This window comes from Lissotriton vulgaris, chromosome 5 (assembly GCF_964263255.1).
Source record: "Lissotriton vulgaris chromosome 5, aLisVul1.2, whole genome shotgun sequence".
Lineage (NCBI taxonomy): Eukaryota > Metazoa > Chordata > Amphibia > Caudata > Salamandridae > Lissotriton > Lissotriton vulgaris.
Window position 1 is genome coordinate 1,700,657,196 of NC_141693.1, and position 16,607 is coordinate 1,700,673,802.

The following is a 16,607-nucleotide window of genomic DNA, read 5'->3' on the forward strand; positions in this document are numbered from 1 at the left end:
TTTGATCATAAGATATTGGTCAAAAGTTTTTGTGTTGATTTATGAAAGATACACTGTTTTATATATTATTTGTGTGCCAAACAAAGATTTGTAATTCAAGTACAGTATGAAAAATTGGATTTTATTTCACACGATTAATCCTTGGGTTTCAGGAGATACTGGGAAGATGATGATCTGGAATTTTAAGGTTTTATTAGTGTATGAGTGAACGTATGAATGTGAGAGCATGGTGGACGATCTTTTAGCGAGATATGTATAACTGTTGCGGGTGGGTATGAGTCCACTTATATGTTCTTTTGGTTTGTTCTAATTATATGAATCGGAATTAAATGTATTTGCATACTGAGACATATATGAGTCGATACTCTGAAATATATCAATAAATATATTATTTTGAGAAACACTAGGCATTGCATTTAATATTGACTAGTGAATGACTGTGTCTTTACTACTGTTGACGTATGAGCATCTATTATCTCTGGAGTAGGCGGCTGCTGTGAGTTTTCTGGATTGTTACACATGACTCTGCCTACCAACAATACCCATATGGACATCAAGGTGTGCGTGCTTCATACTTTGATTTAGGTATAATAATATTATTATAATAACAATATCATTATGAGTATGTAAAGAATGCTTATTTATTTATTTATTTAGTTATTGCAGAGTTTTATATAGCACGAACTTGACCAGCATCGGGTATCAGAGCGCTTTGCATAGAGTCATGAATGGTTTTATGGTTAGGTTAAGTCAAAGCTGTAAAGCTGTTATTTCATTTAATTAAGTAATAGAAGAATAGGAGTAGGATTAGCATTTGGTTATGTTAAGGTCAGTAACTGTCTCGAATTATTTTGATAGAGGGATATGGTTAAATTAGGGTTGAGTTAAGGGTAAATTTTGTAATAAAATATAATCTTATTAAATTAATGGTCGATTTAGATGCAGGGTTGGTGTAAGGTGTTAAAGTTGTAATGAAATTCATTTAAGACTTACCTTGTTCATGTAGCTGTAGTGAATATAGCTTCTTCGATGTAGCAGTAGGTCAAGGTAGTAACGCACATCCAAGAACAGCAGCAAACTATATGTTACTATAACCAAAAGACGTTAAAGGATATTAAGTTTCAAAATTCATTAGCTTAATTTATTAAATCACTTGTATTGCAAAGTAGTGATTATTACAAATATTTGACCCAACAATGATGCCACTGGTTACAGTCAGAAGAAGGTGTTATTTATTTTCTGTTTTGTCCTTGGAAAAACACTTCAGTTGTGTATCCTGAATTGCATTTGTGACTTATTTCAGGGAATGCCATTTCTCAGTGGTAACTCAGCTATGAGCGATTCAGGGCCGGTATGTGCCAAACAGCGTGATTGATTTTGAGAAATCTGACATTTTCAGGTGAGCCCTTGCGCTTCGGCAAATCTTCTTTCCATGATGGAGTTGCACGCTTGGTTGTTGATGAGTGCTTGCCTGAGGACGCTGGAGTTTACACCTGTATGTTGGCAAATTGTGCTGGGAAAACGTCAAGTACAGCAGCGGTGATGGTGAAGGGTGAGATTCTTCCAGTGCTCTTGAAGAGATGTTTCCATTTTAAGTGTTTGAGCTGTTAATCTGGAAGAAAAACAGCCCAAATTGTGTCGTTTTATGATAGACTTGTTTCCTTCTAATTTCTGGGCTGTTCTTATATACTGCAAAAAGTTCCTTGTTTTTCAACTCGGCTATCTCCTGTTTCTCCTGCGCTTGCCTCTCATTTTACACCACCCTGGGTGTCTTCATCTCTCATCCTGGTGTCTTTTGCATTCATCTTGGGGTCTACCATACTCACGCGAGTTTCTTCCACAATAATATGGATGTTTTTCATACGTGCCTGTGTGTTCTCCACACTTGCTGTATCTGGTGCCAGCCTTGCTCCTCTGGGCTCCATCCGTACTCATCCGGATCATGTTCACATGAGTGTGTTCCATGCGCATCTGTATCTTGAAGTCTTTCATATTCATCTTGGTGTTTTTCATACTCCTCTTGCAGTCTTCCATATTCTTCTTGTCTTCCGTTGTTATCTTTTCTTTCATATTCACTTTGATATTCTCCATAATCATGAAAATCGTCCATACTCGTATTGGTCTCTGCCATACTCTTTTGGGTGTCTGCCGTGTCATGGTAGCTTTGCTCACTGAGGTGCTTTCACTACTCACCTGAATTCTCCACACTAACCTGGATGTCATTGCACACTTGAGTGTTGTAGTTTGCCAAGCTCCAGAGTGAAGGAAGTATCTGCTGCATGTGCTGCCCCGGGGCCTTTTATGGCCATATTATGTGAAGTTTAGCCTTTGCTGGCTCTTGGTCTTTTGAGGGCCTTTTACGTCCTGGTCCTCTTTGGTTGCTCATAGTTTCTCTGGACTTTCATAGTCATAATGTCTTGGTCATGGCAGTGCTTGTTGTGTACTTGGTTCAATGGTGTCTGTGATAACCCCAGTCCTGATGATGAAGATACACGTGCACGTGCTGGGTTGGCACTCCCAAAGTTGTGTTGGACTTTTGCTGGGAATTTGCATACAATTGGGGCCATGTGTTGACCTTTCAGTCTTTAAGAAATGTGTTTCTAGCATCAACAGGCTGTTCCCAGACATTTGGAAACAGATTGAAACAGTGATCCCAGACTTCTGTCTCTGGCTGAGCCATTGCAGGATAAAGAGTTGAAATACTAAACTCCCCAAAAAAGTGTGCATAGGATTTTTGTGAGAAAACTACATTTCATCCCGTGAAGGAACAGACATGTGTTGTGTTTTTTATTATCTCCACACATCATCACATTTTCCGAGGTACGACGAGCACTATGAAACTGTTAAATAATGCCGACATGTGAAACAATAGCATTTTCCCAGGATGAATGTAAACATTTCCAGGTCAGTCATTGAGGCCATGAGCGGGGCAGCTTAGAATGTACATGCAGGGTCCATAAATAATCCACCTTTTAATGCCTGGGGCAGGGTATGAGCTACCAGAGACATGTCTGAGTGCAGCAGATTCGATCCAGGGGTGGGTGGGTTAATGGAGACAGGTTCAGAGGATGGAGGGGAGTCTATATTTGGGTGAGGGGTGCAACCTAGAGGTATGGTAACTAGCTCTCCTTGCCTGCCTTCCGCCCCCTTGAAGTAAAACATAGAACAGGATGCCTATTTCCACTATTTCACTCATTGAATTGGACCATCCTTTTTAGATGTGGCATTAGCCAAGACCTATTGATTTTACTAAAATTATATGTGTAAAATACTTAATTGTTGGGACTATCAGCCAGCCAACTTCATTCACTGTTCTGTTAATTGTGTTACTCACCTTTTTCTTCTGCCCACTGCAGCATACAGCATGGGACAATGGGTCTGCCGACTTCAGCCACTGGCTAACTTCACTGTGTGTACCAGCATTTTGCTCTCCGACTGGGCGCACATATGCATACAAAGTAGTTTCCTTAAGTGCCAGTGAAAATATTTTTGCTTTTAGTCGATTTCTTTTCAGATTGATGAGGGCCCGGCAGCTCTCCCAACAATAACGGGGCTGGTTAGTGTGCGGCGGGCTAGTACTCAATCACAAATGTAGCGGATATCCTGTCCGCCTTAGTACAAGTGCAATAGGATATAAGGCACTTCTAACAAGGTGGACGGGATGCCAGTTAATTGTTATTCATTATTCTTTCGCAGTCTCACCTTTCTGATAAGGCCCCTTTTTTAGGTTGAGACTTCTAGACATGTGCTCTCTGTTGCAACACATATTGCAGGCTTACCAAAAACATACAGGTGCTTGGAACGAGCCCACCGCTTACCATTGGTTGGCTTTCCTGTCACTTTTATTTGCCTGCTTCTTATTTGTGTGCCAGCTTGTCAATCTTCTGTTTGTCGTCCCCTTGGTGCATAGCCTCCATACCATCACTTTGATTGGCTGGCTTCTGTGATTCCATTCCTTGCTTTTCAATCGCTATTTTTTATTTTTTTTAAGCACTCCATAGACTGCACGTGTTTTTCAGCTGTTTCCCTCGAGCATTTTACTTCTCCTGCACTCCATGTTCCTGTTTGTTGCCTGTATGCTTCTCCCCGACCCGATTCTTGTGTGCTCTCGGCCTCGTATACTTTCCACGTTGCTTTCTCACCCATGTGCTTCTCCCCTGCCCACTCCACGTCACTCACTCACCCACTGCTTCTCCCCACTCTCTGCCCTTTTCTGTTGTCTCACACCCTCTGTGTTGCTTCCCCCATCCGTGCCCTCTTGCTTTTTGCTCATAGCTTCTTCTGCACATCCCGCCCTACCTGTTTCTTCTGTCCCCCCCCCCCACATTGCTTTCCCCACCCACGTCCTCTGTGTTGCTTCCCTGCACACTGGCTCTGCGTGTTGCTTCCTGCCACCCCCTGTGTTTCACCATGCACTTCAAAAACATCTTCGTGAGCTTTTAAAAAAAATGTATTTGCGGGTCCAAATTGATAAATAAATGAAACAAAATTCCTTGCATGATTTTGAAGGTGCTTGCATGCAGCGACGGCTCGTGGAGGGAGTTACGGTGGGGCAGGAGGGCGGGGAGGGGGAGGGGGAGGGGCAGGGCGGAGGTTGCTAAAAACCGGCATATGGATAATTGCAGGTAAGTAAACAATTTAATTAATAAAACGAATTTCGTAGCTCGCACTGCATTGCATTTTGCGATGCAAGGCGCACTACGAAATTCGTTTTATTAATTAAATTGTTTACTTACCTGCAATTATCCATATGCCGGTTTTTAGCAACCTCCGCCCTGCCCCTCCCCCTCCCCGCCCTCCTGCCCCACCGTAACTCCCTCCACGAGCCGTCGCTGCTTGCATGCATGGTGCCTACAAAATGATATGACCGCTGCATCATAGGGCCATTTTTTTACTTTGTTTTTTAGCCATGCTGCACAGCATCCGATATGCTGTATAGCAAGGCTAAAGACCATTGGCAAAGCCAGTAGGTCTCAAAATCAAGAAGTATCAGATTTGCCAATGCTTGTCTCAGTTGTATTCTGTCTTTCGGTTCTCTTAAGCCATGACTGTTTTTTATACATTCTCTGAGATTCTAATTGCAAACTTCATCAGCGGGTGAATTATAAATAAGAAAGCTTTCCATTCCCAGAATCTTTCATTCTTTCTCAGCGTGAACTCTTTCTGTCTCAGCCCAAAGTCACTTGATCTTACCAGGGCTGTTTCCAGTTTTTCCCATCTCCCATGCTTGTGTTTCTACTGGGATCACTCTTTCTTTAATAGGGCTCATGTTAGTTTTGCCAATACTTTCTGACTTTGATCTACTAATAAGAAAACATTTTGATATATACACAGCATAGATATGAACAGCCAGTATTTTCTTGTTTCTTTCAGACATGTGTAAATTCCCTAAAAGCAAGGATTGCCATGTGTCCCGCGTCATGGTTTCCTCCAAGGTGACATCTGTTTCCTCACTACCCATGGTGTCCTCCAGAGTGACATCAGTCTCCTCTTCCTCTATGGTGTCCAGGATCACTGTCGGCCCCAACAGCACTCCTGAATTGGAGAAAGGAGCTGTGACTATGTTGTTTGAGGTCCTTCCACAACATGGCATCACCAAAGAAGTCTGCATAAAAGGGCCTTGGGTATCTGGTACTGCCAGTAATAGCTATGGTAAGTTATTTCCACAAGATTTCTGTAGCACATTAGCCTAGTATTTCATCACTAAAATTGAGTCCATCTATGATAGTATTAAGTCACACTTTTTCTAAGAATAGCACTGGTCTGGCGGCCTCAAAGGGTCCATTCTCAAAGGACTTTCAGATGTAACAGCTGAATGAAATCCTAGAGCTCACCTTCCATGCAAAGTCTTGATCTTCTTTGGACCCCTCCACCATGGAGGGTTTACACAACTAGCACCTGACTTTACCAAGCAATCAATAATCTGTTAAATTCCGGGCTAACAAAATGGGTGTGATGGATTCATATTTCAAAAAAGTAAATCTCAGCACTGGCAGTGCTGCCAGCAACTGTACAATTATATTACTGCCAACTCTTCACTAAAATCCTGCAAAAACTGTGGTGGTCGAGCTCTCAAAGTTTCTGGAATAGTCCAACATCTTGCATTATTGGCAGCTGAGCTTTCACCCAATGGAAGAAATTCATCACATACAGGACGAACAAGATACTGTAGCCTTGATGCTATTAGACCTATTGCCTACATTTGATATGGTGGAACGTAACATTATGATTAACTATATGGCTCAGGTTGGAATCCAAAGTAAAGTTCATGCCTGCTTCAAAATTATGTTGCCTAACTGGGTTCAACTTTTGTCATTACCCACTTTTACTACTGACAAAGTGGTCATTCACTGTCAAGTCCCTCATGGTTCCTCATGAACCCCTTTACTATTACATCTATGTTTGACCTCTCTCCCAGCTTGTTAGGTGCTTTGGTATGAAAGTTTGACCACACTAAAACAGTGGATAAATTACAACTTTCTAAGACTTAATACTGGCAAGACAGAACTAGCTGCCTGTCTTCTCACCTTACTAGGCTTGTCTTCAGTCTATGACACAGTTGATCATGATAGGCTTGTTGACACTGGCATAGGCATATAAATGGTGTAATGTGGACATGGCTCCTTACCAATCTTAAACATTTGGTGCGATTAGGTAGCTTTGGGCAGATGTGGGCCATAGATGAAAAAAAAGTAGCCTGTGGTATACCTCCAGGTTCAATATTGCCATCTCTATTGTTTAACCTATATATAGAACGGTTTTGATATAAGAAGCAGGTGTGGAAATTGTGTATGTGGATGACACCCAAATGTATTTGAAGATCTCATCCACCAAAGACACTTTTACATTACAAAACTCATTAACTATGCTCCTGAGCAAGATGTCAGTAAATCTTCTAGAGCTTAATCCTGATAAAACAGAGTTTATCTTATTCCATTACCCTCAAGAATTAAATTACAAATTAGAAAGCTTATCAGATCTTGATAGTGTGGGCTTCACCCCCATCTTTATCCAAAGGGGTCAAATCTTTTAGGCTTTGGGTGTATTATCTACTGAAAAGGTTGATTCCAAAGATACATCTGAACTGCACTCTGCCAAGAAAGTCAAGTCTTTTCTTCTTCTAAATGACTACGGTTGCACTGGATATTATCCACCATTTGCTATGAGTTCTTAATTGAACCCACTGGCTTTACATTATTCTATTGTTAAGGTTATCATGCCATCCACTTTCGGACACCTTGTTATGCATATATCCGGATATTGACATCTGCATAGCTATATTTTGCTTTCTCTCGGATTACCTGTACAATATTGTGAACAGAAATTATTTGGTTGTTATAGCCTTCCGCATGAGACAGCATTGGTTGCAACTGGACAACAACAGATTTGATTGGTCTGTGGCTGGTCTCTTACTTTGCCCTGAAGAAGTCTTATTTCAAGAGGACGAAACGCGTTGGCTGATGACTTTTGGTTAAAATGGAATAAAAAGAAGAATAAGACAAGACGACTTTGCATTAGCAGTGATTTTTTGTATTAAATTATATTTCTTCAAAAGTTATGTACATTTTCTACATTGGACTTTTCTGTTGACAAATAAGGTGCAGAGCCAATCCAGTGGTTTTTACTATGGAAATACTTCATCCTCATAACTCACCCCCTATTAAAGCTGTTCTTTATTCTGTGGCCAGGTGGATATGTGGTTAAGGAAAATATTATTACAATCCTCCGGTGCTTAGAGATTTTCATTAGCTATTGCTGGAAGCTGTGATTAAATTCAAGTTCATGCATTGCTTAGAAAGCTTTACATCTCCGGTAACCTAGCGACCCTAACACTGCCCTCAAATTATTAGAAGAAAGAAAAGGTAAATAAGAAACCTGAGTAGTATTCAAAACCTAACTTTTGAAACTAAAAAATACAGTACGTAAAAAGTGTCAAAACAATAACTTTCACTCACAGCACCAACAATGAAGGTGGTTTACTTACCATATTTCCACATCGTACCATCGCCAGCTTAACAGACTGGCTCTATAGCATGCTGGGTGTTCAAGCAGCTACCTTTAGGGTGAGGTGGTGCATCCTGATCCCTTGATTGCTGTTTACTCACAGAGAGGTGCTGTAGAAATGATTGGGGTACAGCACCTTGGAGCTTCTCTTTAACACTTGTCTGGGTTCCTTGCATCTTTGTGATGAAGAGAGGGAAGGGGACCTTGGGTATACCACTTTTCGTGGAAGATATCCCAGCCTAGGAACAAAGAAAATGTATCAAAAGCATACCTCTAGATCCCCCAAGACGTCATGAAGGAGTGCTTTGTCAAGAAGGTCACTCTGTCTGGGTAATACATGTCTTCACTAACTCAGTGTACTCTCTGCTACCCTCTGACCCTGTACTGCACTTGATGTCGGCTTCCAAAACATACTGTGCCTGCAGCTGGTAAGGAATATCCCTACAAGGTCTTGTTGTCTAGAGCTGCCTGTATCTTCACTAAGAGAACAGGAAGTTATGGAGTTTAGATGAAGAATAAATACATTCCTGTGCCCTCGTAGTACCCTGGAGGTATTCTAACTGAAGGGCTACTGGGACTGCCCTTCAATCTGGTGCTCATTTGAATTATAAAGGGCAGTGCCTGCTCAATTGTTCCACGTCTCCATATAATTGTGTACTACCGAACGTTATTCCACTGGAATAGAGATTGCCAGATTGAAAACAGCCCTCAAGAGCCACCTCTTTATAGAAGATGCACTAGGAAAATACTAACCATCGTGTTCAGCATCACTAGCAGTGCATGTGGACACCTATGCAAGTCTATCACCTTGTACTTTGTCAATTATCAACCCATCATGGTTTATGTAACTTCCTTCTTTATAAACCTTGATGCCCTATAGCTGAGCCTGGTCATTAACTGCTTGATTGCCTTCAATAAAAGTCATTGCTTTGTGTTAGTTTTACAGAAGGAATTCCCAGGATCAGAGTACCTGTTATTATTACACAACAGGGTTTCTTGCATTGGTAAAGCCTAAATTCTATGGTGCCCTAACTCTCTTGATTTAACCCTTTACTATTTTTATGTTGTGACTCTTTCCTGTTGTTATGTTTCAGTCACAGACAGAGAAAAGACAAGCAATAGCCACACTTCCAGAAGGACTCCTCCAGAGGCACTGCATGCGACGGAGGCAGTAAATGCACGGGCCACATCCGGCTACCACGACGTCTACGGCAACAGTGTTTCTACTCCAAGCCCTTCAGTCTCCAGCTCAAACCCTACTCAAGGTCAGACTTATTCACTCTGCTTACGATAGACACCCACACACCCACACACACAGTAAAAGCATTGATATCAAAGAAATTACGCATCAACATAGGTTAGGCGTGTCTAGGAGCATGGCTGAGCTACTAATCAGAAGACAAAGTCCATGAGATGTTAACCTTGAAGCTTAAAGATTGACAGAGCCCTGTGATTATAAACCTCTCATAAAAAGAAGGCTTGCTGGTATGGGACTCAGTGGTTTTTCATTTGTCTTTCACAGGGATTGGGAAGAGTTTTAAAACCACCCGCTCAGAGATTACCATGGCGGCCAACCACTGTCCAATGGAAAAGCCTGTGAAAGTCCTGTCACAGTTAGCTGAAGAGCGTCCCAAAGACTACAGCACAGCTGGTGACTCTGAAAAGGAGGCCCCTGGTAACCTTGTGTCTTCAGTCAAACTCATCCCAGGTTAATATATGGGGTTTCCATGTATGCAGCTTGTCTCATTCTATGCTTCCCTCCTACAGCCCGCTCTACACAGAGAATCCGCATCTATGGTGCCTTCCCAGCTTGGCTCTGAGCTCGCCATGTGTGAATGATGATCTCCCATGACCGAATGCTCATGGAAGCAGTCCATGCACCGTATGGGCTTATGTGGGTGGCTATTCTGTTCTCAGTGGTCATAGTCCCGAGGATATGTTGGTCTCTTCTGGTGCTTGGTTCAGGTGTGGCTCGGTCTCTCTCACACTAGAGCTGCACATTTCCAGTTGCCAGTGATATAATCAAACCTCGTCACCAGTGCATCAGATGCACTTTTGGTAACTTTAAATACGCGTAGGCTGCCATGTTGCTTTGGTACGCCTAACCATTCTTTTTTCTTTTTCAGATCCAAGCCACCACCAAAGTGGGGATTTCTATCTGAAAAAGACAAATGTCCCAGAAGTGCAGGGAGTTTTCTTCCCACATTTCAGGGACATTTTTCTGTTTTCGGGCCCCAGGACATCAATGTCAGAGAGAGGCTAGTATGTGAGAGGGTAGAATGTGTGGCTTGAGACTTTAACTTCACGTGTCTTGCCTCAGCCCAGTATTTCTCTCTGAGTGACGCTAACGCTATTGGCTGATTGGGTTTATCTTTCAGTCTCCAATCGAGTGCTTGATTTGCAATTTACTTTTCAAAATTACCCTCAATAAATCACTGTTTTTTAAATTGAATTGTTTATGTTAAAGCTGCCGTTTATATAAAAATTTTAGTTACTCGTTTTTAAAAGCAGCAGCATTTTTCGTGGCTTCTGTTAGGTCTCGAGTTTTGAGTATTACCCTATCATGGCCATTCCATTAGCTTTTCTTGTTGACAAATCGTGACCTCTGACCCACGTTAGCCATCCATATTTCATGTGACTTTGGCAAGATCTTTAGGGCAGGCGCTCCAGATGTCCAAACAAAAATGCGAAGATCACTGCTCTCCATTTCTCATGGATGCACTACTGCCCCTCTTCACCCTCTGTGTCGCTGTGTTAGTCTTTTCCTTATCTCCCTCTAGTTCTTCCTTCCTGCTTTCTCTCGTTACCCTTCTTGTTACTCCTCCTTTCTCCTGCCAATCCCTCCTAGTTGCTATTTATCAGTGCTCAGAAACGAAAGTGAGTCGATATCAAAGGGTCCCTTGCCCTCATTACAGACCTGATTCTCTTTCCATTTGAAATTAAGGTCATTTGGAAAAGGAGTCGATATTACAGTCCTTTATTGCTTTCTTTGTTGTAGAAATGAAAGAAGGACAAATGATTCAGGACAATAATTTTCAATTCTATTACGGACACGGAGGCGAGGATTATGCTTCTATATTTCTTTACTGAAATACTCAGCAGCCAATGAAAACTTAGTAATAAAACTACAATACCCATGAACACTGTAAGGGTCACATGCACAACCATAGAGTCTCTGCCCATAAAAGGTCCATCCACCGGAACAGTGTCCTCTTTCTTTCGTAAACCAAAATCAGATAAGTCTCTGAACCACTTGCTTCAATGAACATATCATCGTAAGAACTCCTCTCACTCGATCTTCTGCGGCCCAACAGGGCCTAACTCGGCCCGAAGAACATTGACAAACCCTCGTATGCACGAAGAACAGTCTTCATCAGAGAATCTCAAGCTCTATTTGGAATCCGCTCCTGAAAGGAATAGAGAAAAAGAACCCGTAACACCATCCCAGAACTGAATACATATATATATCAACAGTAGAACGGACGGGAACACGAAAATATGAATGCAACACAATACAGAATACACCAACACATCATGTAAAAACATGACTTTCAACATTCTGAGTGGGATAATCCTCACCTCCGTGTCCTTAATAGAATTGAAAATTCCTGTCAGGAATGTTTGCAAATTTTTAGTTCTATGTCAGGACTGGACTCTCCGATTATGCTTGTTCAAAGCTTAGTCACCACTACAGAAGCAACATCAATAATTGGCTTATAATGAAATACTTTAAATATACTCTCGGTAGACCAATCGGCCACACTCATAATGTCTGTCAAACTGACACCAGCTGAAAAAGCTTTGGACGGCATCGCTCCTCGAGCTGAATAGGCTCCAAACCTAGAAACATCAATACCCGCTTCACTCATGAGCCAGCGCATCCATCATGACAAGGTGGATGGAGTCATGGGGCGAAAGGGTTTCTGAAGAGCAATCAACAATTGACCTTGCATATCTGTACGAAATTCAGCAGTACTTACTTCATAATCCTTGACACATTGTACAACACGCAACTTCAGATTATTAGGAAAAGCTGGATAAGAGACTGATGAGGTATTACATTTAGTCCTCCGTGAGATGTTGAATGACACCCCTTCAGGGGAAAATCTATGCCCCGCGAGGTCTAGAGCTCTAACATCTGAAACCCTCTTGCAAGAGACCAAACAAATTAACATAGTCAACTTAGCAGATAACTGTTTTTGAGAAAGGTATTTGTTAGAGGGCCAGGCTTTCAAAGATTTTAGGACAACAGACACATCCCATAACTGCGAGTACTTTGGGTACAGGGGTTTAACCATCCGAACGCCTCTTAGCAGTTTACACACCAACGGATTCTCACCAAGTGATTTGCCATCCAAGGGTACATGCCCTGCTGAGATGGCCGATCGAACGTTTTTCACTGTCCTGTAGGCTAAGCAAGAGGTTGACCTTGAAGCCAGGAATTTAGCTGCTAGAGAGACATGTGCTGTAGCGGTATCCACATCCCGTTGAGAGCATCCATCACACCATCTTCTCCAAGAGAAAGCATACCGTTTGTGAGTGTTGGCCGACCAGGCCTTGTTGATGAATTTATCAGTTTCTTTTGAAAGGCCTGGGACTTTCCATCTGTCCCTGAAACCCACCAAGTTACTAGAGGGAATTGGCCCGACACTACTAATGGATGAGGGTTCCTTAGAGCAGGGGTCTCCAAACCGGTCCTGGAGGGCCGGATCCATGCCAGATTTTTTAAAATAACGACATGTATCTCAATGGGGATATCCAAAAATCTGGCATGGATCCGACCCTCCAGGACCGGTTTGGAGACCCCTGCCTTAGAGGGTCCAGCAACAGATTCTGTAAGCGTGGTAGAAGGATTGGGATTGCACAGAGCATTTCCAGGACTACCGGCAACCATGCCTGTGCTCTCCAGAGTGGAGTGATGAGAATCAGCTCCGCTAGATGACGTCTGGCTTGCGCCAGCACTCTGGGTATCATCATGAACGTAGGGAAGGCATAACACAGGTCTGTCGGCCACTCCTGAAGGAACGCATCTGTGGCCAGAGCTTCCGGGTCTGGACGCCAGCTGTAAAAGCTGGGGATTTGCCTGTTGAGACGAGATGCAAACAGGTCTATGTGGCAGGGACCCCAAAGATCGTTCAAGTTCTGGAACACTTGGGGATGTAGTATCCAATCGCTGATGTCCCGTGAGTGACGGGATTGCCAATCTGCCACCTCGTTGCTGTGGCCCGAAAGATACTCCGCCACTATTGAAATTCTGTTCTGGAGGCAAAAGTGCCAGAAGTCCTTGGAAATCTCTGCCAGCATCCGGGACTTTGTGCCGCCCAATTTGTTCACGTACCGTACCGCTGAGATGTTGTCCATCCGGAGAAGGATACAACAATCTGTTTTCTGTGGCTGCAAACAGTGATCGCAAATGAACCAACCCAAGAGTTGCAGGCAGTTGAAACGTAATATAAGCTCTTCTGGTGACCAACGGCCACCCGTAGATAACTGACGCAATGGGCTCCCCAACCCCACCGGCTGGCATCGGATTCGATTACTATATCCCGGTTCGATCCGAAGAGGGCTCGGCCGTTCCAAGCCTCCATGTGGTGTATCCACTATAACATCTCGAGCCGAGCCTCCTCTGTGAGGGGAATCAATTCCGAGTAACTGAGGCCTTTTTGGAGATGTCGTATTTTCAGCCGTTGAAGGGCCCGGTAGTGAAGGGGGCCCAGATAAATCACTTGGATTGAGGAAGCTAGTAAGCCCACTATACGGGCCACTGATCTCAAAGACACCATTTGCTTATGAAGTGCCGACCTCAATTCCCTCTTGATGGATCTGGTCTTTTGCATCTGTAACAGGAGTTGGCAAGTCTAGAAATTCACAAGAAAACCCTGGAACTCGATTGATTGAGACATTGTCAGCATTGACTTCCATTGATTCACAATGAACCCAAGACTCTGTAAGAGATTGATTGTCCATTCGAGATGTAAGATGACTAGTTGGGGACAGTTCGCTATTATGGTGATGTCGTCTAAATAGACGATCAGCCGCACCCCTCACGCCCTCAGAGATTCTACTACCAGACGGAGGAATTTCGTGAAGCACCACGGTGCCGACGATAGGCCGAACGGGAGAACCCTGAACTCGTAGCAGATCATCTGCCAAAGAAACTGCAGTAACTGTCGATGAGGAGTGAAGATAGGAATGGATAAATATGCGTCCTTCAGGTCCAGACGGACCATCCAGTCCCCCTCTCAGAGGAGGTCGCACATCAGATGGATGCCCTCCATCTTGAAGTGACAGTAGACTATCCATGCATTGAAATGTTTACAGTTTAACACTAGTCTGGATCCACCCCCTTTCTTGTCCCCTAGGAAAACATTGCTTCAAAATCCCCGAGGGTAGAGAGTCAAAACTACAATGGTCCCTTTCTGAAGTAGGGAGTCTATTTCTGCGGAGATAGAAATCTGATCGCTTTGGGAAAAAGACATCTGTAGAGGGTGTCTGTCTTGGGAAGGGTGATCGTACAGTTATAACTTGTACTCCTGCACGGTTTCCAAGATCCATGCATCTTGAGAGATCCTGCGCTAGTTGTTTAGGAAAAACATCACTCTGCCCCCCAAGATTACCTCCGAGCAGGGAATCAGTCTCACCTGTAGATCTGGAATCTTGTTGTCCGCCTGAATTGCCTCCAAATCTGCCTCTGCTGAATCTATTCTTGGAGCGTCATGTGTGGTAGAAGGAGGAGTTGTTAGTTAAGTTGGTATATGTGTTGGGTTTCTGATAACCTCTTCGTTGCCGACCGAGAGGGGCACCTTGATTATAACCCCGGCCGAACGAGCTATCCCGAAATTGTCCGGCCCTGCCAAAAACCGGGTGGAACGCCCGTCTGAGGGAGCCTTGGGCTTTGTCTAGACCGCTGAACGTGGCCACAAATTTGCTCAATTCCTTGAGGAACAGCTGTCCGAAAAGCAAGCCCTGGGCCAGTGGGCCCGATTCAGACGATGAGAGTTATGCCAATTTGGGGTCCAACTTTAACAAAATAGAGCATCAACGTTCTGAAGACAGTGTACAGTTGGAATTTCCAAGCTGGCAAACAGTCCTCTGGGCCCAACCGATGAGTTTTTCCGGGTCAATCACCAGCCTGGACTCCTTGGCTCTAAAGCCTTATCTTGACATGACCACCAAGATCTATCAAGATCCTTCTTGGGATCCTTCCAATACTTCTTGAGGTAGGTAAGCAAGGAGGGGTCACCCTCAGGAGTTTCAGCCATCTTGCCAGCTAAATCAGGTCTAGGGCATTCCGACCGAAGTCATGCCCGTACATCCTTGTCGAAGGATTGGCGCAGATGATACTGGGCATAATCAGCCACCTCCTGGGGGGTAGCCAGGCAGAAGAATTGTGGTGAACAATTTCGGTGGGTTCAAAACTGAGTACCTTAGGAGCCGAAGACTCTGTTGTATGTCTCTCCTTCCTTGCTTTTTTGGCAGGTCTAGGAGCTTCTTCCTGATTGGTGAAGGGGTCGTAGGAGGTATCTTGGTCATCATCCTGTGGGATTTCTGTAATAATCTCCTTACTGGAGGGGGGGAGTACTCCTGCTGTTCCATAGACTTTGCAAGTCTGGTGAAATCCGCAGTTTGCAGGTTCTTAACCCCCATTCCCCCAGACCTAGGGCGATTGCCGGAGGTGGGGAGCCAGCCTTGTTGCTTGGCATATGAGCACAGATGACATTTGAGGGGTTCTATGGTTTTCACCAAAGCTCTGTTAACAGAATGTTGGACTCCTTCGTCCAGGGCCTCAACGAGGTCTTGCTCCATAGACCTTGAGGGTTCTTCTTTGTAGTAATAGTCCTCTTGATAATAGTATTCAGCCATATCGACACACAAGAAGTGTAGCTTCGAAGACCCCAGGAGGACTGTCTGTGAAATGCTCGGGGAGAAACCCATGTGGCAGAGATATATATAGTTACAGAAGTTAGGGGGAGTGGCAAGAACCCCACGCAAGCTCATTGCAATCCTAAAAGGATGTAAGTAAATATTGTAAGATGTAGAGGGAGGAAAGCTTGCCCAAAAGCCACTCTAGGCAGAGCCTTTGCAATATTATACAGCCCCAAACACTGTGATGTAAGTGCAGGGCGTCTGGGAGCACAACATGCTGATTTTAGCAGAAAACGCTATAAAACTCGGGGTCAGGAGCACGAAAAACGCTGCTCCTGCGTTCACTTAAGCCCTAATAATGGATTCAGGGCAAATATGGCCGCCGCGCATGTGAGGAACTGGCCGCTCGCTGAAAATAAAGAGAGGACTGTGAGTCAAGAGAGACGCGCGTCCCCACTCCCCGACACCTCCAGCTCCACTCCGTGGCACCCGATCGGCTGCGATAACGCTCCTAAGAGACGGGCCGTATGCCTTACCAAAACGGACATCTAATGCGGGCACTAAGTGGCACACAGCGTCGGGCGGCAATTCTCGGGCACGTATGCAAATACCAACGGTAAGTCCCAATTATGCGCAACACAAGGCAGGATGTAAGCAAGATCTTATCTTAAATACAGTCGATATAGCAACGCGACGATTACATATCACAATAGCAATCTTTATAATCATTAAACACA

The 16,607-nt window shown here is 43.8% G+C and overlaps 1 protein-coding gene across 13 annotated transcripts in view; it reads left to right on the forward strand.

The window, feature by feature from the left end:
• Nucleotides 1-16,607, forward strand: part of LOC147716990 (myosin light chain kinase, smooth muscle-like) — an 828,743-nt gene that overhangs the window by 557,372 nt on the left and 254,764 nt on the right. For 8 of the 13 annotated variants that reach the window (XM_086923854.1, XM_086923856.1, XM_086923855.1 and 5 more), the window contains 3 exons: nt 5,374-5,652; nt 9,099-9,269; nt 9,527-9,712. In XM_086923854.1, the coding sequence (XP_086779980.1) occupies nt 5,374-5,652; nt 9,099-9,269; nt 9,527-9,712 (636 nt within the window). Of the gene's footprint in view, nt 1-1,303; nt 1,553-5,373; nt 5,653-9,098; nt 9,270-9,526; nt 9,713-16,607 lie in introns of all 13 variants that reach the window. The other 5 variants (XM_086923849.1, XM_086923852.1, XM_086923851.1 and 2 more) reach the window with 2 other exon arrangements.